This window comes from Monodelphis domestica, chromosome 3 (assembly GCF_027887165.1).
Source record: "Monodelphis domestica isolate mMonDom1 chromosome 3, mMonDom1.pri, whole genome shotgun sequence".
NCBI lineage: Eukaryota > Metazoa > Chordata > Mammalia > Didelphimorphia > Didelphidae > Monodelphis > Monodelphis domestica.
The window spans coordinates 303,265,597-303,289,974 of record NC_077229.1 but is presented as its reverse complement, the minus strand read 5'-3'; the positions used below and the strand labels follow the sequence as shown (position 1 = coordinate 303,289,974).

Here is a 24,378-nt window from a genome sequence, read left to right as displayed (position 1 = left end):
CCTTCCATGTCTAGTTCCTCACACAAAATGAAGATGATTTGAAAAAGCCTTGTTTACAGACTGTTTTCTATATCAAGGATAGTGAAATGCCAATTGCCAAATGTGGACACTGATAGCAGATGGCACTGAAGAGAATAAAGATGGGGAAAACAGCCAAAAGGGACCAAGATTATTTAGAGGAGATAGTTCTGAAACTAAAACAATTATGAAGATACTGAGGGACTAATACAAGGTATCTGAAGGAAGGAAAAATATCAAAGACCTGGGAAAAAACCTCAGAATTTGTTAATGAAGAAAAAAGGGTAACCTATATATGAAATCTTTATGAGAATCATCTGTATACAAAGTAAAAGCTTTCTTGATGGAGGTATTATTAGAAAACCCAAAGGCTTTCACAAACAGTATTCAATAGTGGACCATGTCTTGGCCAATTTGTATTTAACTGAAAGATGTAGAAAATATAAGATCTCCTTGCTGTTTGTGTTTTTTATATTATAATTCTAGCATTTGATTCAGTAGAATAAGATTCCATCTTATAAACTCTTTTGCAGCCAGGTAACTCCCATCCATACATTAATAAAGTCATTCAGGATTTCTTGGAAGATATAACAACAGAAATAACCAATGACTATTTGATAATAAATGAAGCATAAAATATGGAAATATATGCTTTCTAAAATTATTTATTTGATACTGTGATGGAGAAGATCCAGCACAGAGTCTTGACCATGGAGAAATTCCCAGTGGATGGTCCTCAATATACTCCTGTTTTTAGATGAAATTGTGCGATTGCAAGAATCTCTAAAACAGTGCAGAGCCTCCCAGAAGCTGACTGTTATCACTCAAAAGAATTGACCTTTCCTTCTATATAGGAAAAACCAAGTAAATGAAGAATTTTGATTGCCTAAATTTGAACAGACATAAATGAATGGAGACTATAGAGCTTGCACAAATGTATGTCTGGGACAGACAGTGCAGATGGACAGTGAACTGGGTTCCTTGTTGGGAAAAAAAAGCTGGTTGGATTATTTTTAGAAATTTAGAGTTCTTTTACTGACCTCCCAAGTTTTTCATGAAAGTAAAGTTCCCTTTTTTCAATACTAATATTTTCCCTGTTGGTGGCAGTGTTAAGAGACCTTGAAGACTAGTACTTTGGAAGAATTAAAGATGAATATTACATGCAAGGAAAAGTCCTTGGTGGGTGTGAGTGAGCAGGCTGCAGCACATAAGCAATGAAGAGCTCCAAGAAATCAATAGTGAACATATGGTGAATGTATGTCATCAAGGATGATGCCATTCCTATATAGAAGGAAAAAAATAGGTTAGTTAATATGCTAAGACCTAGAGAGGACATATGGACAGCTGGAGTGCCCTATTGGAATCCTAATGTCAGGAGAGATCAAGGAAGGTCTTTGACATGTTAGGAAATGCCCCACCCTTACGTCCTTGCCCCTTTCCCCCAACCCACATGGTAAACTTTTGGAAAGACTTGGCAAGAATCACACTGGATAGGTAGACACGAATGTGTTAAGATTTATACCATTGGGAAGAATTAATTCCCAAATTGAGGAGGGCAGAGGTCCTTCTGAATTTTCGAGTAGGAACTTGTTATATAGACTTTAAGGAAATTATATTGTATGTAACAATTTAGATTATGAGCTCCTTGAGTGCAAGAGCTATCTTTTGTCTCTTTGTATCCCCAGTGCTTAATATAGTACTTGGCACATAGTAGGTTCTTAAGAAATATTTATTGATTGACTTGTAGATTAACAGGAGATTTGTAAGATTTATTTGATCTCGGAATATTTTCCCCTTTACATTTCAAAATTGTTTAAAGGATTTTTATTAATGAATTTTAGGTTGACAGTTTAATTTGTAATTGTAAGCAATTAGGTTGTTTTAATCTTGATGTTTTATTCAATTAGTTTTTTTTTCTTTCTAACAGGTTATGAGGTTCATGGAATAGAAAAAATACCAGAAAAAGGACCAGCACTTATTATTTTTTACCATGGGGCCATTCCTATAGATTATTACTATTTTATGGCTAGAATCTTTATCCATACAGGCAGAACCTGCCGAGTAGTAGCTGATCATTTTGTTTTTAAAGTCCCAGGTAAATTTTAACTCTCACTTTAGAATATTGAGTGTCAGAGTGATGAAGGTTTAATAATAGATGAAATTCATGGTGTAATCAAATTAGTAAGTTTGTTATTTAGTTTTTTATCATAGTCTCAAATGGAACAAGAAGTAAGTTTTGTTAATTTGATGTAGACAGATTTTCAAAACCTGTTTTCTCTCTGTAAATGCTTAGCTTATTGATAGAAAAAATCTTGCTTCTCTAAGCAGACTTTGTCAGATTAATATTGCCACATTGAATATGATTTTTGCCTTTGTTTAGAAGCTTAATAAAATAGTAACATTGATTTAATATGAATGTTAATACTAATAATAACACATTTACATAAATGCTTTTATAGCACTTTTCAAAATTTTTTGTAGTATCCTCGAGGTAGGTAGTTCAAGCCTGACTCAGTGATTTATGTGAATTTGAATTGTTCAGTCATAGATAGCAAGTATCTTCTATATAACAGAAATGATTAAAGGCGTAGGGTGAGGGAGTGAATCAAATTATCTAGTGCTGGTCAAATAAAATACTACATTTTCAAATAGAATATTTTAATTCAGCTAGAGTAGGAGTAGTTTTGCTAAGGTTCACAGGACTGCCAAAAATTTATAGATTGAGATTGCTAAATTTTTGGAATAATCATGTATAATATTAGTTAAGTAAATTTGTATTTTGCTTTATTAAATAAGATTATATATCTGTTTTAGTTTATTTGCAGAATTTTAAGGATGGGAGACTTTGAAGGATGTTCCATTTTTATTATCTTTTTAGTGATGAATTCTTTCTACTTAATCAAAATAATATGGTAGTCTATAGATTTGACATTTTAACCCATTCTGTAAAACTAGCTTTTTAGAAGAATGCTCACCTTTTAACCACATTTTACATTTATCTCCTTTACAAGTAGTAAATATTAATAACTAAAAATTTTATAGTGCTTTAAGCTTTCCAAAGGACTTTATATATTTCATCTCACATTATCCTTAAAACAACCCTCTAAGGTAGTATAGGGAATATCTGTTCCTTTTTCAGATGAGGATAATGAAATTCAGGTTCAGAGACATAACCCTGGTCACACAGCTATCAAGTTTTAGAAACAGCATCTAAATCTAGGAAAGCACAGAACTTTTTCAGCGGATACTCAGCCATTTCATATTAACTGCTGCTTTTTCTCTCCCCAAGTTATCTTACATTTCTTACATCTTAATATGATATATCCCTAGTACATTGTAAGCTTCTTGTCCAAAATATTTTTGTTTTTGTCTCTGTGTCCTTAGCCTAGTATAGCAGCCTGATTATACTAGATGCTTTAATAAATGTTTACTGAATTGAGGTTTTTCTTGACTTTCCAGTGCCTGCTTATTTTTTTTTTTTACCACTAAGCCATACTACCTCTTATCTACACATAAAAATCCTGTGGGCATAAAATGTATTCTGGTAACTTTGTAATTTCTTATTTAGATTTTTTTTAAATTTCAGTTAGAATGTTTTTTAAAAATGTCATTTTTTGAGAAACTTAATCTTCTATAATTTTGACATAGCTGACAATTATTTCTTTATGTGGTTAAATTCTTAGCCAGATATTCATTTATGGAGTCTTACCCTGTTACAAACTTTTCATTGCTGCCAGTTTGGAAATTACATTGAAACTTAAGATTGTGCCATTTTTTTTTCTTGATGGTATTCTGTGAAAAAATTATTTCAAAGAATAATAATTTCCTATTTCATCAAACTGGTAGATTTCCTACTTTTGGATAGAGTAATTGATTCTTTATATGTGTTCATTAAGACAACAGCTCTTTAAAGGCTATTTAAGCAAATTTTATCATAGTAATGTTAGACTCTTTTATTGAAGTAACTTATGTTTTATTTTGACTGTTTCTAGAGACAGATTTCCTCATGAAAATGAGATGATCTCCAAGGCCCTTTCCAATTCTAAAAACTGTTTCTAAGTAGCTGAAAGTAAAATTTTCAAGATTCTTGAGAATCTTAACAACAACAAAAATCTCACATTGCCAAACTAATAAATACTTTTCAATTTAAGTGTTTATATTTTAACCTTTTCTCAGTAATTAGGACAAACGGAAAAAATACAACTTAAACACTTGTGAAACAACCCTTTTTTAATGGTCTCCTATGAGATTATACTTAGTTATAAATATTAGCTTTCAATTATTCAAAAACCATTAAATATCTACTATGTATTAGGCACTATTATAGGTGCTAGAGAAATGAAAAAACCCTACAAAAATGCAATAATACTTGTGCTCAAGAAGTTTATCTTCAATAAGGAGAAAGACAAAATGTGTATATGTGTTTATATGTATATAAATTATATGTAATAACTTATATAACATGTTTATATATAAAATATAAACATATAAAAGCATAAGGAGAATAAACATAAAATGAATATGATAATAGCTAACATTTTATAATTCTTTAAAGTTTGCAAAATACATCATAGTGTATATACTCTTCTATCCATTCAGAAACCATGATAGGAGCTATTCGCACTTTATAGATGAGGAAACTGAGGTTGGGGGATTTTAAATAATGACACTCAGCTAATAGGTATTGGAGTCAGTGTTTGAAATCAGGTCTTTCTGATTCCAATGTAGCATTCTATTTTTCTAGGCTACTTAGCTGCCTAAATACAGTATAGTGAAGAAAAGAAGTAATACTTTAGTTGTGTCTTGAAAGAATTGGGTGATTTTGTGAGGAAAGTACATTGGGATTGGCCAGTGCAAAATTAGGAAGTCAGAGGGGAGATGGATGATGAATGGATCCCATTTCTTTGCATGGATATTAGAACTTTTACTAGACTGCACAATTTTCCTTAACTTTTCTTATTTCTTAGTATTAGGGAGAGTATACATTTAACAAAAAATAAGCCCTCTAGGCCAATTATTTTCAATTTTTATTAGCATTAATTTATAACTGTGCCTTCAAACTTTACCCAGATCTAACTAGTGTGACTATACAGTAGTAGAACTTGAAAATTGGAGATTTGATTCTGTTCATATGCCTTAATTCCACTAGAAACTATTAATGGTTTTATATGTATTTTTCTTAGTTTTTCTTTGTCTATTGTAGAATAAAATCAATTTCAACACTTATTGGTAATTATAGATTTTTTGTTGCTTCTAAGGCCTTTTTTTCTCTTAGATTTGTGTGAGAAAATATAGTTTCAAACCGAGTTTAGGAGTTTGAAAACTCCCACCAATATATAGTTCATATAACCCTCAAGAATTTTGATTGGGAGAAGTAAAAAAAAAATAGTACAGAATTATCATTAATCTAATCCTGTGGAGCTTTTTAAAAATCTTTCTTTTCTTTTGAGAGCTGAAACAAGAAGTCCTTCTGATCTAACTTAATCATTATGTTTTGACAGGATTTAGTCTGTTACTTGATGTATTTTGTGCTCTTCATGGACCACGAGAAAAATGTGTTGAAGTGTTGAAGAGTGGCCATTTGTTAGCTATTTCACCAGGTGGAGTTCGAGAAGCTCTTCTTAGTGATGAGACCTACAGCATAATTTGGGGTGATCGTAAAGGCTTTGCCCAGGTTGCTATAGATGCAAAAGTGGTGAGTTGTGTTCACAAAAATGTATTACTAAGGTGAAACTATGTTGACTTAAAATGTTTACATGATTTTCCTTTGTATGATAAACTTCTATAAAAATGCGATTTTTATAAATGTGCTGTTAAAATAGATGTTCCTTCAAAACTAAAATCATTTCTTAAAAATAGTCTGGAAATTTGCCCACTACCAACAATAGGTTTTTTTGCAGTCCTGAATCCAACTTTTTACCATCAGATAGTAAAAATTTTGTTCATAACTCTTATTTATCATATTCTTTCTATTTGAGGTAGAACTTACAGGGGAAAAACAGAGAACATTTTAAATTTCTAGATTTATATGATTTATTGCAAACCACCATTTATTATAGACAGTTTAGCATATGCATTCTTCAGTCAGATATATTTGACCCAGGGACAATGGGTGTAACTGTGTAGCAAAATATACCAAAAAGACAAATTTACAATGTACTCATAGTCTTTTAAATATATTTGATTATCTAGTACCCTTTTTTAAAAAAAGGAATGTTTGTAAATGTTGTAAGAAATAATTTTATATGTATACTTATTTGGTCTGATTGATTTTGATATGTTTTCATAAGGCACAATAATTGGCTGAAAAATTCTGCTCTCAATGACCTTGTTAGCAACATAAGCATAGAAATCAAATGGTAACAAACTCACAATTTTTGCCTGTGAATAGCAAACAACTATCTGACATTATTAAGGGGAGGATTTATGAATTAGTGTAATTTTAGTTATTTCTGAAGGTTTCCTAAATGAATGAATCAATAAGATGAATTGTTCCTCTGGCATTCTATAGGAAGTCTATATACCATGGTTTTTAACCTTTTACTTTAGCCAATTAACAATATTCTCCATTGTCCATGTTCTATATTTTAAAAAGCATAATTTCTTTTATTAGAGATTTTGCTCCTTTGGCTTTCCATTCATTGATTTAGTTTAAGCCTATCCAGTATAAAAATAATTTGTTGTACCTTTGAGATAGTACTATTATTCTTGTTGTTTTCCTCTTCTTCATATAGTTAAGAATATGGTGCTTATGAAGTCAAGGTTCAGTTCAATTTAACAAAAAGCTTAAGAATTTAATATGTGCAGGAACACTATTGTAGATGCAAGGTAAGAAATAAAATTTGAATTAGAGTTCATCTTTTTCTACATGGAGTTTACAGTTCATTAAGTTTAATCTTAGTATAGACCAATGAGCTTCATATAGAGAGAATCTTGTTTCTATGATCATAAACTGCATTCTAAGCTGACTGTCCATCTTGTCAAAAGGTGTCTTTGGTTATTAGAGAAAACTGGATAAAAATAAAGGGTATCACATGCAACTAATTTCTTCTCTTTGAAAAAAGAACTGAATATAGATGTCTTTCCTAATTAATATATGTATATATAATACATACATACTTATACATATAAATATGTATATATAACATAATGTTACTAACCATAACATTTACAATCAAATTAAAATTATTGATCTCTGTTCTCTCTGGTGGCTGTGTATCACCTTAGGGCATCATTGACTTAGTGTACCTAATGGTACCCTAGTGGCCAAAAAGAGTTAGATTTGTTGCTCTAAGTACATTAATTTGCAATTAGGGAATACATAATTACAAGTAACCACCTTTCTTATTTAAAAAAATAAAATTCTGTTCATATATTGCTGGAAAAATACAACTCTATATTTAATTTAATTATGATATTCATGAAATATTGAACTTATTTTTTGTACTTTTTATGTTTTTACATAAATTTGTGAATGCTGAGATAAAAAGGAAAATGATATCAGCATACTGGCACAGAAATTAATGGCACTTCACATTAGGGAGCTATTCATTTAAAGCAATAAGAAAAGCTAAAACTTAAACACTATTTCAGGGGGAAAACTATAATTGTTTAAGGTAATTTAACTCTGAGTGAATTGATTTTTCTAGTAGTTACAGAATAATGATAGCACAGATAGATTTGAAATTTCTTTTTAAAAAGCCCAAAGTTTGAAGTTGTAAGGAAATTAATTTATTTAGATAGAATAATTAAAGCCTGAAGGAAAGCAATATGGTGAAATAACTGTTAAATGTTAAAAAAAGTCAATAAGACTTTAGTGATTTAGTGAAAAACTTCATTGAACTTCAGAAACATTCCTTTATGAGTGAAGAAAAGATTTCTAAAATTGTTAACTCACAAAGTAGCTTTACTGGTTGGATTAGCATCTGCCATAAAGGGACTAAAAATAAAGACATTATTTTGCTAATTCTCACAATACTCCTGAAAGGTAGGTAGGTGACAAATGTAATTATGCTTAGGTTACAGATGAGGAAACGCAGGCACAGAGAGAGGAAGGGATTTGATCACACAACAAGGCAGGTAGGTGAAGAAGCAGAGAAGACTAGAATTCAAAACTTCTCACAAGTGGTATCTATGACAGCATCTGACTGTATAACACAGTGAGTCTCTTGATCTCTGTAGTTAAAGGGGCTTTTCTAGATGACTTAGTGAAATCTCTTCTTAGCACATGTATATCATAATTTCTTGAATGTCCTTTCTTAAATATGCCTTCTTAATCATGAATAATGGCAATTAGAGTTGTAGATATTATTGGAGAATTAACTAGAATTATAGTGTGAGGAAATGGTTATATTTGGGTGGATGAAATTTCCATATTGAGCAATTCTAAATTCAGAGAAATATCACTGAAAACAATTGTAGACTTAGATGACAGATTTTTTAAATGGGCAATTTTGTTATTTGGGGGAAAATCTTAATAGGACTTTGTTTGAATGTAAAAGATTTGTTCTAAACAATAATTTGAGAATTAAGATACTTTTATTTCATATGTTTTAGCATGTACATAGGATTAAATCCTTGGCCAATCATTAGATTGCCTTATTTGTAGAGGGCATCCCAATCAAGAAATATATATTAGAAATTCATGGTATTGTTTAATCAAGCTGTGGAAAGTAATTTTTGTGTCTTTAATGCCCCAATCAAGAATACAAGCCTAGAAACCGTGTGTGAATTAATTAAAAAGGCAAGGAATTTCTTGTCAAGCTAGTTAACTAAAGAACCATCCAGTGCCCTCAGACGCATCAAGTAAGAGTAATGATATATGGCATATAGGGTCCATCCCTAGCCAATCCTTCAGGTTTATCCTGTTGTCTAGATGTGGATTTATCAAGTCCAGCACAGAGATACCTGAATGAAACATCCTGTATCTTGTCAGACTTTTTAAGTGTATCACTTCAAAGGATAATTTTGACTCCTCTTGTCTTAAAGCATAATTTTGGGTTTTGTTATTATCAGTGTTTTAGAACAATGCTCAATTGACATTAAAATAAAAAATTCAATGATGCAGTCATGTAGGGATAATGCATAAAGTCAATAATTCACCACAAGTTTTTAGCTCTTAGTATGGTTTTTTGTGATGAATTAATTTATTTCTTGGCTGCCCCAACCCAGTTATTTTACATTTAAGGCATGTAAAATAATTTAAATAGCAATCTAACTGGTATCCTTGTCTTGATTTCTCTTTAATCTAAATGCCACACTATCCCCCCACCCCCCTTGATATTAAAAGACTACTTTGAACTTGCCTTTTTTTTTAAACCCTTAGCTTCCGTCTCGGAATCAATACTGTATCTTGGTTCCAAGGCAGAAGAGTGGTAAGGGCTAGGCAATGGGGGTCAAGTGACTTGTCCAGGGTCACACAGCTGGGAAATGTCTTGAGGCCAGATTTGAACCTACGACCTCCCATCTCTAGGCCTGGCTCTCAATTCAGAGCTACCCAACTGCCCCCTGAACTTGTCTTTCTAAAACTACACATAACACATACCTTGTTTGCCTAGAAAGGTAAATCTACAACAAACAAAATTATAGAATGTATTTCTAAAGCTGATTATATTAATGAATGGTATTCTAATCCCATTCATTTGCATTAGTTCAGATACCTCTATTTACTATATAAGAGATAATACAATAAGAATAATATGGAACCTTCTACAAACTCCTAAGTCTAGAAACTGATATGTACTCTAGAGAAAGATATATTTTGCTCTCTGTTAACATTTGCCATCCAATTTTTCTTCACATTTCATACTTTGCAGTTGCACTACCTACTTATAAGATAGTCTATCCATTACTCTGTAATATCTTTATAGAGTCTATTATTTAACATACTAAGTCATGCATATGTAGAAAAGTAAAAATGAATCAGGGAATAAGAATTGTTTAAAACTGGTGATAGATTGAATATGTTTGTTGTAATTTTTTTCTAAATGTTATATTACTATTTGACTTGTATACATTATTTATGTTAGTTTGGAATTAATAACCATGAACAAAGAAAAGTCATATTTATTTCCATAAATTTGATAGCATCTTTTGAAGTCCTAGCATCTCTGAGACTTAATTTTAATTCGCCACGTGGAGGAGAATTTTGTGAAAGTATAATCTGTCATCAGTCTTTACTTTCTTCCCCAATAAACATGAGGCATTTTTTCTTTCCATCGCCTATTTAAGCCAATTTAATTTGTCAGTTTCACTGTTTATGAAGAGATCAATGAATTTATATTCTGAATCTCAGAAGCAGTTGCATAATGTCAGCCACTTTATTAAAACAAATTTTGTTTCTTACCTCTAGAGGGCAGTATTTCTAATTTAGACCTTTGATAGTAAACTGAACTTGTCTTGGGGAAGTATGTTGTCTGATATTTATCTTGTAATAGCTCATTTTTTTGGTAATCAGAAGATAAATGCCTCAAAACTTTAATGATAGTTACAATTCCATGATGTCCATTAAAATATTTTAGCTTATTTGTTATTTATTGATATTTCTTTCCTCTAGCCCATCATTCCTATGTTTACACAAAATATTCGAGAAGGATTTAGATCACTTGGAGGAACAAGTAAGATGTACATCATATTAATTTTCTCAGTTGAATATTTTAAAAGGTATTTTTTGCATTTGAAAATTGTTTAATAAACACTACATATTTATTATGTTGTGTCATAATTACTCTAAATTTAAATAGTAAATGGTAATGGATATCCACTTATGGCATTTTACATATATTAAGACATGTCTATTATGGGCCTTGAAAAATTCATCTCTCATTTCTCAGTTTGTTATACTAACTCTTTGTTGCTGAGTCTTAGAAAAAAATGTATTTGTATGTACACATGTATGTGTGCATATGTGTTGGTATACACCTATATCTATAGACATGTATGTGTATTTGTTTTATATGAGAATTGAAAGCATTGATTCCATTTTTAGCAATTAAGAAAGTTATGTTCATCTGGACAATTAGAAGGGTGATTTGTAAATAATATTTATGTTTACTTTAAAACAGGGTTATTCAGATGGCTTTATGAAAAATTCCGGTATCCATTTGCCCCAATATATGGAGGCTTTCCAGTTAAATTACGCACTTATTTAGGTGATCCCATTCCATATGATCCAAAGGTGACAGCAGAACAACTAGCTGAGAAGGTAATTCACGTTTTATTTTAATATTTCAGAACATCTATTCTTCATTTCCTATTTTATATTGCTTATGTAAAAGGAAAATGGCACAGTTTTTCTCTTCCCATTCTAGAAAAATGATTTATTTACAATAGAAAAAGAATTCCATATCATTAAATTGCTTAGGAAAAAATACATGGGCTAATTTGAATTTGTTATTTTTAGAAAAGAACATTTGAAGAAACTGGCTTTACTAAATAATGTTAGGACAAATGAACAATTTGAGAAACTCTTCCTTAGTTCAGCTTAACAAAAAATTGTTTAGAGTGTCTGTGATTCACTAGATTCATTTAAGCATTGGGACTACAAAGACAAAACAAAATAACCCCTGATCTTTAGGAGCTTATACTGAAGAAAGAAACCATACACACAAATAATTAGAGTAAGGAGGGACACACTCTTAGTAATTTGGGGAATCAGGGAAGATTTCATAAAGGAGGTGACACTTAAACTAAGCCTAAATGAGGATAAAGGAATCTGAAAGATAAAGATGAGGAGACAGTGCATTCTAGACATAGGTGATGGCTTGTGTGAATGCATGGAGGGAAGATGGAATATCATGTTTGGGTAAGAGCTGACTGAAATTTGAAGTTTATGAAGAATGTGGTATGAAAGAAAGGTTAAGATTTAGGACTAGAAGGAGCCTTCCTTCTACCATCACCACCACTACTGCCACCCACTCCACCAAATACTATTACCACCTAGATTCTTTCTCTTGGCCAAGTGTCAAAAATTGCAGCGAGGGCAAGGATAATAACTAAAAAAAAATTGGAATTAACATGTTAAGAAATCTTTGGTAACTTCTAAAAGAGCTATTTTGGTTAGAGTGAGAATCAAAAGTCAAATTTTAAGGGAAAGAAAAATGATAGAGTTGTAAGGAGGTAGAAAACCAAAATGAAGAATATTATTTCTAAGTTTGACAGTGGATTTGTCAGTGAATTTAATCATATAGGAAGCCCACTTGTCAAGAAATTTCCCCTGAATTCCTTTTCCTTTCCCTTCATAGGACCATATGGCATCCTATGTCCTCGTTGAAATATACTTAGGGCTTATTTTTCTTGCCCCCTCCCAAACATTTTTATTTACTTAGGAAAAGTGGAGGAAGCAGCATGATTGTCAGGGAGATAAAGGGGTCCAGTCAGTGGAAAAGGAGGCCAGATTTTAGGGGTGTGAGAGGGTCCTAGGAGAGGGTTATGCCTTTGAACAGAACAAATTACAAGGGACTAATGAAAAAGTGAATAATAAGGAAATGGAAACATGAAATGGAGGTAATCTTTTTTTTTTTTAATTTTTCAGAGAAAGGGAGGAGAGAGATGTTATCTAGCTACTTATTCCATTTCTAGTGAGGCCTGGAGTCAGGATAATATGAGCTCATATCCAGATGCAGACACTTATATCTATATGACTCTGGGCAGATCACTTAACCTCTTTCTGCCTCAGTTTCCTTGTCTCTCATATAGGTACATTAATGACATCTATCTCCTAACATTGCTGGCAGGATAAAGATGAGATATTGTTTTTAAGGGACTTTGCCAGCCTTAAAACACTAAGTGCTAGTGAGTTATCTCACTAGCTGTAGGAGTAAGGAGTTCATTGTCCTAATAGTAGGAATTGTTTGTAGTTTCTAGTAGTAGTAAGACACTTCTCCAAGCACTCCCTTTTCTGTGATCATTGCTGATTCTCAGTTCATCCCCTCTCTTAACCCTTAAGTTGGACAGCCTCTGGGAGAGTCTCTCCGAAGATATATATCTGACCATATTATTCCCTTGCTCGAAAGCTAGCAGAGCCTTTTTGGGGAGCCCATTGCACATAATTAGGTACTTGATAAATTTTTGTTAAATTGGTTTGAAAAAAGTGTATATTTCCAGTTTTAAAAGAATGAGTGAGTTGATTCATTCACTCTTGGGAAATGTTGATGTTTGCTGAGTGGTTAAACATCAGATACTCATTTAATGTTTATGAACTACTGGATTATATCTTAGATATATTGAGTTGTGCCATTCATATTTTCTTGAATTTTATGAAATTAATGTGAAGCAAATGATTTTGGAAGATAATCTGTTTTCTTGTCATGCGGGTCATACATTTTAATTCACCCATAACTTAATGAAGGCATGCCACTCTTAAAATTTCCATTAAGTAGTCGAGAATTAGAGATAATAAGGCAAAATGTCAGGTCATTTCAAGTGTTCCTTGTATTTTGAAGCAAGATGAAATTTTCATCTCAGGAGTCTATCTATAGAGAAAATTAGAGTGTGATATTAAATTAAATTAAAATGCTTTGGAATGTATTCATGGTTTAAAAAGACATTTTCCCTTTCATTTGCTAACTAGAAATTTCTGTATCACTTTAAAATATTTTTTCTAGTTATTTTTAAAAACTGTTCTTTGTAAATACTTATAAAGAAAGTAATTGGTACAGATTTTCTCATGAAGGCATATTATATGATGTATATAAAGAACTGTAAAAATAACTACCTTTGTTTTCTTAATAGACAAAGAATGCAGTTCAAGAACTGATAGATAGACACCAAAGAATACCTGGAAACATCATGAGTGCTCTGTTGGAACGTTTTCATAAAAAACAAGAGGTCAACTAGAATTTTAAAAATACACTAATATATGTTTGAATCCATCATGCTATTTGCTAAATTTTATAAGTTGCTATAGTTGTTTTAAAAATCATGTTAAAAAACCATTTTTCACAAGATCTGTTTGTTAGAAATTGTGTTGTTTTAACCTTATTTTTGCACTTAGTGTCAAATTCATACTGTAAACAATTTTTCAAATGTTCAGTAATTCAAAACATAGTAATACTCTTATTGATAAATCACTAATAAGGCATTGAAAAATACATGGATTATTAAAATTAAGTTTAATGAATTTGATGAAATGAACTTTCCTAAGATATCTAAGTATGGCAGCTAGGTGGCACAGTGGATAGAATTCTGGGCTTGGAGTCAGGAGGACCTGAGTTCAAATGTAGCCTCAGACATTTACTAGCTTTGTGACCCTGGGTGAGGTCCTTTGCCCTGTTTGCTTCAATTTCCTCATTTGAAGATTGAGCTGGAGAAGGAAATGGCAAATCACTCCAGTATCTTTGCCACACAAAATCCAATTGGAGTCATAGAGTCAGACACAATTGGAAAGACTGAATAAGGAAAGCTATGTTTTTAATTTCCACATTTCTATTGCACTCAGCTAATTTTGAGAGGCAGTATTGTCTCTTGATCTAAATACAGGTACTGAAGTTATAGACATTATAGTTATAGTTATAGACATACTTCTTTATCTCTGATTCACTATGTGACTTTGGGCAAGTCCTTAATTTTTCAGTGCCTCAGTTTTTCCATTTTGAACATGGACATAATACTTTTTCTATATAAGGACATAGTTAAGAATAATTAATTCTTCTGAAGTGCTATATTTGTGTTCTGTAATTACTGTAGAACATGAAATAAATTAACTTATTCATTCCTGTATCTATCTAACAAGCTAATTCTCAGTTTCAGTATGACTGTTTAAATAAATTCTCTAGGCATGAAGTCCAAGTTGCCAATCAAAAAAAAATTTAAATGTAGTGGTGTTCTTTAAATAAATGAAAAAGGAAATTGGGAAATCTAAGCTTTTTCTAAGTATTACCTTTTAGTATTTATTATATTTCTTTTAAAGTCACAGAAACACACAGCATATGATGTGTTGTACAATAGGTCAACCCTGTAACAGGGTCTTTAATAGCATAATAGAAAAATCACAATCAGGTGCAATTTTGTAAATTTAGAGGTCAGTTTTAGATAGGTTAAGATAGAACTAACAATATCTGTCTTCGCACAATTATAGGGCTTATTTGTTTTTAATATGTAAGCAATAAAATGCTTTATAGTTTGGACAGATCATACTTGAATAATCAATGCACTCCAAAAAAAATCAGAATCTAGATTTCTGGTCTCCTTGAAAACATAATTTAAAAAGTATTTAAATAAAAGTATCAAAAATCAAGTGCAGTATAACTTCTTTTTAGGTGTTAAGTGTACTTCTAATTTGTATAGATTTTATATGCAAGTCTCTATTTATGTCCTATGTATTGTACATAAAAAGAAGCCAATTTAAAAATAAAGCTGAAATTACAAGTGTTTTTACTCTCATGACATTGTGTTTACAATAGGGGTTTGAACATTATTATAATCTTATTCTCATTTTTATATTCAATATTTATAATCATTAATTTTTTCCTTTGTGTTAGCAGCTTTAATCAAAATGGTAACAAACACACTATTGCTATATGATAAAAATATATCTTTAATTTCAGAAAAAAAAAACTCTTTACTAATGGCTTTTATGTCACATTCAATTATGAAGCAAGTCTGGCCCATTCTCAAATATTTTTTGGTTTGCAATTAAATGAATATTTTTAGTAAAGATGAGAAAGATGGTGGGATTTGTGTGTGTGTGTGCTTTAAGACAAAAAAGAAAATGCTCTTCCATCATGTAGATCAGTGATGGTGAACTATTTAGAGACTAGGTGCCCAAACTACCACCCTCACTCTGTTTGTGAGCCTTTCACCTTGCCCCAGACAGGGAGGGAGGAAGCTCTTCCACTGGACCACTAGGCAGAGTGATGGGTGATGGGAGAAATGTCCTTAGGAGCCTATGGAAAGGGGGAGAGGAGCAGCCCCCTCCAGCATACATGCCATAGGTTTGCCAACATGAATATAGATGAAGCTATTGTATGCCATTTTTACCTTACATATCTGCCATTTTTATATTTCTTCCAATTGTGACTAGAATTATAGATTGTCCTAATTTATTTTTTATTTTTATTTATTTTTCTAGGTTATATATGTATTATCATGCAAAGCATTTCCATATTATTCATTTTTGTAAGTGAGTAATCTTATAAAATCAAAACCCCAAAACATAAACCCAAATAAACAAATGAAAAATCGTATGTTTTCATCTGCATTCTGACAGCAACAATTCTTTCTCTGGAGATGGATAGCATTCTTTTTGATGTCCTTCATAATTGTCCTGGATCATTGTATGCTGAGAGGAGCTAAGTCTATCACAGTTGATCATAGGTATATGGTGCCCTGTAATCTTTTAATTGCCCTATAAATAATTATCAGGAGAATAAGGTAGATGAAATTTAAATAGATTTTTAGCAGAGCAGTACCCCCCTCTTCCACCCCATCACAGAAGGCATTATCTTGGAGGCAAACATGTTCATAAGTTATCTTTCATGTTTTCATCTTTCATTTCACTCCTTGGAGATAGCATTTACAATTTATTCTTCCAGGTATTAAATCTGTAATTGTGTTAGATGTTCTCTTGGTTCTACTCATTTTTCTGTTCATTATCTCCTGTAGTTCTTTCCAAGTTTTTTTTTCTTAAACTAGTCTGTTCATCATTTCTTATGGTATAGTAGTATTCCATCATAACCATATACCATAATTTGCTTATCCATTCCCCAATTCATGGGCCATCACCTCACTTTCTAGTTCTTTGCCACCACAAAGAGAGTTGCGATAAATATTTTGGAACATACAGCTTCTTTTCCTTTTCCCCTTATCTGTGATAGAGGCTGGCACTAGAGAAAAAGTGCCAGACTGAAGAGTATGTGAAATTGATCACCTCGGTGGGGGAAGGGCCCCAGGAGTGGAATCCGGAGGGGAGAAGACTGGTGAGGAGAGCAGATAGGGTCTCTCCATCTTGAGACCTTGAAGAGAGAAGGTAGATAAAGACTTTCTCCTGAGGGTTATCCATTTTTCCTGCTGGTGACTGGAAATCTTTCCCCCAACACTTCCCAACTGAAGGGACTTTCTGAGGAGAAACCTGAGCAGACTTTACCTCAACTCCTGTTGCCCAGAGGTGAGTCAACCTGACTATCTCAGAGGGCTCAGGCTGCCAAGGCCTGAGTTCCCCCCAAACTCGAGGAGGGAGGAAAAGGGTTTAGACAGAGACAGGGACCCCCTTTCCCCACTTTACTTTTCCCATTCTTCCCTGCCCATTCTTCCTTTGTATTACCTGATTGAGTTAACATTAAAAGTTATCTGTTCCCCAAGCTGAGTGTGAGTGAACGGATCAAGGGGAGACCCTTCGGTCTCAAAGAGTGGAGGGGGGACAAGAGGGATAAGAGCGAATTGAGGAGAGCAGCTTTAAGGAGGGAAGGCAGAAGGGGGACAATCTTTAAACCCCCTCTCCTCTCTCTGAGCCAACCTGTTACATCTGCTGTCTTCCCTGAACCCTGCTTTTTGAGGAGATTCTCCTCTCTCTTTCCCCCTCTCTGTACCCAGGCCCAAACCTCCCTTGGGGGTACATCCCTTCCCCTCTTCCCTCTATTTTTTAAAGACAGTTGGCACCCAGATTTAAAATGACCCCATTTATTTAAAAAAAAAAAAAGCTTTAGTGACTGTCACCAACTGCCATCAACTTTCAGTTGTCAATTACAACTCCTGAGGCGAGCAGCCTTTGTCACTGACTCTGCCTAGCAGTTTCCACACAGGATCAAAAACACCTTGATTCCTTGGGGGGGGGTGGGGGGGGGGGAGAACAAGTCAGTTACCAAGTGCCACTCTGGTCAGTTACGAAACTGAGTCTATTGTAAAAGGGAAACTACTATCTAGCTAGAAGCAAAGCTTGTGGGGACAACAACCATTTTCTAACTGTTAACTCCTGGCAATTAGAGCCTAGAAAACATCTAATGGGGGACATGCTACAACTAATTCTTTGGTTGACTGTGCTAGGAATAATTGCCATGTATTGGAGCTACTGTACCATTTATAATACAGTGGCAGGGATGATAGACAATGTTCTAGAGACATGAACCAACATGATTATGGGATGGACACAGTTACCAATGAATTATCTAGATGTAAATTACCTCTGGCAAATCATACTCAAAGTCTATGTTCTGTCTTTGGTAGTAACTAACATCTTAAAGAATATCAAAGCTGTTGCCAACTTGATCTTCCCAAAGAAAACCGTGCATGCTCTAGTCATTGATAATAGATTAGAGACATTGCTTGGTCAGATCCCTATTATAATTGAGATGTGCCAGGATTATGTGCAGAGAAAACAAAGCATGGGTAAGGGAACCGACGAGGAGACTGGGGACATGACAAGACAGACTAATAAGGACAATGTAGTTACTAATACTGGGACACCATTAGGTGCAGTAGGGGGAAATGACCTTGCCAATAACATACAGGCACCAATTAATGCATCTGCTAACTATCTTGCAAATGCATCAAAGGCTCAAAAGATTATGCCTTTGCGTGATATAGCTAAGGTCATTGATAACTCTGGCATCTTAACATGCAAAGGTTCATAAGTCATTCACCACCCATGACTTAGAGTCTGTTTTTTTTTTTTACACCCTTACCTTCCGTCTTGGAGTCAATACTGTGTATTGGCTCCAAGGCAGAAGAGTAGTAAGGGCTAGGCAATGGGGGTCAAGTGACTTGCCCAGGGTCGCACAGCTAGGAAGTGGCTGAGGCCGGATTTGAACCTAGGACCTCCCGTCTCTAGGCCTGGTTCTCAATCCACTGAGCTACCCAGCTGCCCCCTACTTAGAGTCTTTATGTAACCATATGCCTAAATTTTTATTAGAGCCTCATCTCACAAGTAAAGAACTAAAGAGAGCATTTCGCCTCTTTGAACCAGATTTTGAGGATGTAGAAATTCTTTTATCTGAACTTTTTACACCCCAGGAACATAAAAATTTTATTGAGCAAACTAGAAAAGATTCTTCACTCACGAGCTGGCCAGAAGTTTTTGAAGATCTGGATTTTTTTAATCCAATATCAATGGCTTATGTAAGAAAATGCTGTGAGGATCTATTGCAGGGAATGAAGCAATTGTCAGAAAGACCCAATACATGGGGAAAATTTGACAGATTATCCCAAGAAAAAAATTATCAATCATCTTATTGAAAAAACTGAGGGACTGTTAGGTTTTCGTCCTGATTCAAAAGATGCAGAAGTACACGTGAGGAGACAATTTTTCAAAGACTGTGATAAGCACTCGAGGGATTTCTTCAGAAACTATTTCCCTGAGTTTGACACCATCTCACTTAATGAAGTTAGAGATATCACCACCTATCTTCATGATAACAAAGTAGATCAAGAAATAAAAGAATGATCTAAAGAAAAAGCTCCAAGAGACCTCTGAAATATTAAGGCAGAAAGAATTAGAGGAGGTTAAAAACCTGGCTATAATTAAGACATTTAACAGACAAACCACACAGTATAGCAGACACCCCAAAGTCAACAGAGGGTGCAAAGGGATACCAGGCCTTGCTTTTTGTGTTCTCATCAAGGACACATATTAAGAAACTGCCCAATGGAACATAGCTATGAACAGGTCCAAATTAAGAGAGATGGGAAAGGTCAAAATGCATATTATCAGGGAAAAGTACATCATAAGAAAAACTATGGGAGACAGGACTCTAATAGCAAGCAGTATTGCTCTCACTGCAGATTTAAAGAACAGGAGATCCCATACCTGAAATCCATGGAAGCAGCAATAGCTTCTGGAGCAAAACCCTGTTATTCAGAAGTTGTAGCGAGAAATAAATATTATACCACATGATGCCAGGCCCTAGCATTATCTAGTAAAAAAGAGATGAATATGGAGGGTACTCCAGGGAGAAAACATGAGGGCATAAGCATAAAGGGTAAAAAGGGAGATAGTAGAAAGGAAAATGAAAATTTTTAAATTTTAGTTGTGGAGAAACAGATACTTGGGCAAGATGCCAAGGGAAGCAACTTAAGTACAAAACAGAAAGCTATAATTGAGATGGAGAGTGAAATTGCTCAGATAATGGCAGACATGAAACATGACATTTATGGTTCACAATACATGGGCACAAAACTGCATGGAGAAAAGCAAGGCACAGATTTAATCCTTTTTGGAAAATTTTTTAACTTGCAGAATGGATCTAGGCAGTGGACGATCAAATGGGGCTAGTAAATCTTTCAAATGGCAACTTAAGTATCTAGACCATTCTGACTAGATAGCTAAACAAGACATTGTTGCAAGAGACTTTGGAGCTGATACATTTGTACATCTAAGAGGAGAAAGAAAGGAAATTGAGAGGAGAACTAACTTAAATCCAAAAGCCAAAGACTTTTACCCAAGAAATCCTATAACGCTCAAAGATACCAGTCCTGGGGATTGGTTTAGCACAGATCAATATCAAACTTCCAGTGACTTTATATTCCCTGAACCAGAGACTGCAAAACAACAGTAGAGTCTTTGATAGTGAAACCTCATCCATGCAGTTCTCAAACTGAAATTAATACAAACCCAAATCTTTCCTCTGAGCAAGCTGTTAGCTCATAGACAGCAGTTGTCCAAAGTGATACAGAGCTAGTTAATAATAGTGCATTGAATAAGGGTGGAATAACTGAAGAGGGGATGGTAGATTGCACTATGACATCTACAAAACCTGATACACCTACTAGTTATACAAGTGTATTACAAACCCTGTGACAGGAAAGTAAAGATGATAATAGGAAATCTGTGCATGTAAATACCATAATAGCTAATTTACAGGAAACTCCAGAACCATATCTTGAGACAGAAGTGGGAGAACAAAAGCACCAACCTCTCACTGATATAGGGGCAAGTGAATCTGTATTGAAGTCATTTGCAGAAGATACCACCATAGAGGGAATGGTTTCTATGTCAACAGATTCACAAGAGGGAGTAGAAACACTAGAATCTGATCCAAAAGATATGGTAGAACCTATGCACTCCAGTAACATAATAGCAGATATGAAGGAAGCAGTAAACCCACAAGAATTAAATTTGTCATCACAGAACACAGAATTAGAGCATATACTGGGCAATAAATCGAAAAAGAATTGGGAAATATAGAAATCACTAAAATAGGGTCAGACCAAGACCCAAAACCTGGGTTAACAACACCTGACACAGAATTACAACTGGTCACTAAACAAAAGCTAATGAAAGACCTGGAGAGTACAGAAATCAGTGACCAAGAGTCAGACTCAGACCCAGATGATATAGTACCAAATGGTACAATAATAGTTGAACAGAAAAGTGATGAAGAACAGGAACCCTCTGAGTACATCAAGCTCTATGATAAAGTTCACAAAGATTTAGATGAATGGGACACAAATTGGCATAGCTAACACCTGAATTCAGAACAAACAAGCTTTTCTGATTCTGATTCAGCAATTGAAAACACAGGAAACTCTTTATCAGTAGAGGAAATACTGTATATTACAGGAGTCAGTAGTTTTGAAGAATTTCATAAGAAATATGACTTAGGGGACAGTGACACTGAATTGGAAGTAATATGATAGAGAATTTGGTACCAGGACTGGTTTGAATTCTATAGGGTAGCAAACAACACAAAACCTTATAAGACCCCAGACTGGTACTAGGCATAAGATCTGACACATGATCCACTAGGAAACTTTAATCAAATTGGGAAAACCCCTAAGCCATAATTACAAGCCCTGGCTGAAAAAAAAAAACAACCTGACACAAGTCCATGAACCCTAGTAAATGTAAATGAAAAACATCCAAGATGCTATTAGAACATCTTACTCAAACAAAAGTTATTGAATAAGTCCAAGATTGATAGTATATATTTGGGTTAGGTAGATCAGGGAGGATTAGTGTAGCCTGTGAAACACAGGAGAAGCAGTTCCTTGTGGAATCTGGGATTTCATTTGGGTGGATTTAGAATCCCTTAGAATTATTAAACCTATATACGAATTTCAATCTCAAGCCTAGACTAAAATATCATTAACCTCTACAATCAACCACATAGGAATAGAATAATTATCTTACTATCACACATTAAGAAAGTTACCTACATTCATTACATAAAAAAAGTCTCACTTGCAATCATGAGGACAGCACAAACATCCTGTATAGTTTCACTCACATGCATCCAAATATTCACTCTTACATGCACGCACATGTTAATCTTACACACATGCATGATCCTGTTGTTCCGGATACCTGAGATCATCTTTCAAGGTGAGACGACAGGCAAGTATGCATATAGTTTCTTTTCTTTTTCCCCTTATCTCCTGGAGATACAGGAGATACAGTAATGCAATGGCATTACTGAGTTCATGCACAGTTTTATAACTCTGGGTGTAGTTCTGAATTGCTCTCAAAAATGTTTAGTTCAGTTCAAAGCCCCACCATTTTAGTGACCCCATTTTTCCAAATCCTCTCCAACTTTTGGCAGTTTGATCTTTTGTCATTTTCTCCCAGAATTGTTTTGATTTGCATTTCTCTAATCAATATTGATTTAGAACATTTTTCCATTTACCATAAATGTGGTTAACTTCTTTATCCAAAAATTGTTCCTATCTTTTGCTCACTTATTAATGGGGGGAGTGGTTCTTACAAATTTTGATGAAGTTTTCTATGTTTTTTAGATATGAGACATCTACCTGAGAAATTGTCTATAAATCCCCCCCCCCCACACACACACACAATTTTCTTTATTAACTTGGCAGTATTTATTTTATTTGTGCAAAATCTTTTCAGTTAAATGCACTCAAAATTATTCATTTTGCAATGCTCTCCATCTTATGTTGACTCATAAAATCTATCCATAGATCTGATAGGTGGCATGTCCTCTAATCTAATTTACTTTTTTTGTCTAGGTCATTTATCCATTTTGATCTTCTCTTAGTGAATCATAATTGGTCTATACTTGGTTTTGCAAAACTACTTTCCAGTTGTCCCAACAATTTTTACCAAAGAGTGATTTCTCATCCCCCAAACCTAGGTTTATACTTTTTTTCACTTATGCCTTTAATAGGATTATTGATTCAATTGTTAATTAATACAAGGCTAGGACAGACACCTTGAGTGTTCTGCCAAAGACAGTTTCAAATTTGCATCAAATTATTAATGAATAGTCTCTGGAACCAACCATTCAATCAGTCCTGAATCTGTCTGAATTATATAGTACACAGCTGTTCATCTTTTCATATCTATCTATCTTATCTGTCTATGTATGTATGTATGTTTGTATCTATCTATCTATCTATCTATCTATCTATCTATCTATCTATCTATCTATCTATCTATCTATCTATCTATCTATCTATCTAGCGTGACCTGTTTTTATGAAGCCATAGTGACTGCTCCCCTTTCTAATATCCCTTTGATAGATTTGATACTATCTGAGAAAGTCTTGAGAGTTCATTTCCTCACAATGGCAAACCATGACTGTGGAGGACTCATGATTAGACATGTTCCCTGATCCCTGACAGTAAGGTAATGAATTCAACTACAGAAACATTGTTGGATAACGGCAACAATTTTTGTTTGTTTGACGAAACATTTTTGATAGGTTGTTTGTTGTTGTTGCTTTTGATTGGGGGAAGGAGTTGTATGAAAAAAGATTACATCATCTCCCCATTTCAAATATTTTACAGCAGTTTTTAAAGTAAAATTTTAAGTAATCATTATCAAAATTTAAAAAAAAATTCCTATCCAGTACATTTTATACCAAGAACCCTAAATCTCATGCTAAAGTTTTTAATTAGGAAGAAATAGCAAAGTAAATAACAGAATATACCCCCTACATCAAATAGCTACGGTTACTCATAGATTACCAAACTGTTGGTAGGAAAGACAATTCCTGCTAGGGTTGCATACATCTCTGATCCTGTTGCTGCTATCATGGGCTGCTGTACTTCTTCAGTACTAAGCTGCTGCTGCCACCTGCTGGAATTTTCTCTAAGATACTGGATCTTTTTCCTTGTATGGGCCAGTCCTTGTAAATTATCTTGAGACATTCTAAAGGGCAACAAGGGGATTAAGGGGATTAAGGATGATGTTAGTGACATTTGCCCTATTGGTACTCTAGACCTCTCTCCCTTTATATTTAAACTTATAAATCTATAGAAAAATAACACATACATAGGTATGTGACAATTACACATACATCTAAAAATTCATTTCCCATAGTCTAATAATTCTTTTTTTGAAACATTCATTTAAAAATTTTTGCATTCCAAATTCTATCCTTCTGTGTAGTTCCTACACCACTCATTGAAAAAAACAAGCAGTAGCAAGTATCTGATAAAGGACTAATTTTTTAAATATGTAGAGAACTAAGT

General features: G+C 33.7%; 1 protein-coding gene across 8 annotated transcripts in view; it reads left to right on the top strand.

Moving 5' to 3' along the window:
- Positions 1-15,388, top strand: part of TMEM68 (transmembrane protein 68) — a 29,040-nt gene extending 13,652 nt beyond the window's left edge. For 7 of the 8 annotated variants that reach the window (XM_007487113.3, XM_007487110.3, XM_007487116.3 and 4 more), the window contains 5 exons: positions 1,946-2,113; positions 5,520-5,713; positions 10,574-10,634; positions 11,082-11,221; positions 13,750-15,388. In XM_007487113.3, the coding sequence (XP_007487175.1) occupies positions 1,946-2,113; positions 5,520-5,713; positions 10,574-10,634; positions 11,082-11,221; positions 13,750-13,854 (668 nt within the window). In that variant the 3' untranslated portion in view covers positions 13,855-15,388. The remainder of the gene's footprint in view (positions 1-1,945; positions 2,114-5,519; positions 5,714-10,573; positions 10,635-11,081; positions 11,222-13,749) is intronic. The other variant, XM_007487117.3, reaches the window with a different exon arrangement.
- The last annotated feature ends 8,990 nt before the right edge of the window (positions 15,389-24,378 follow it).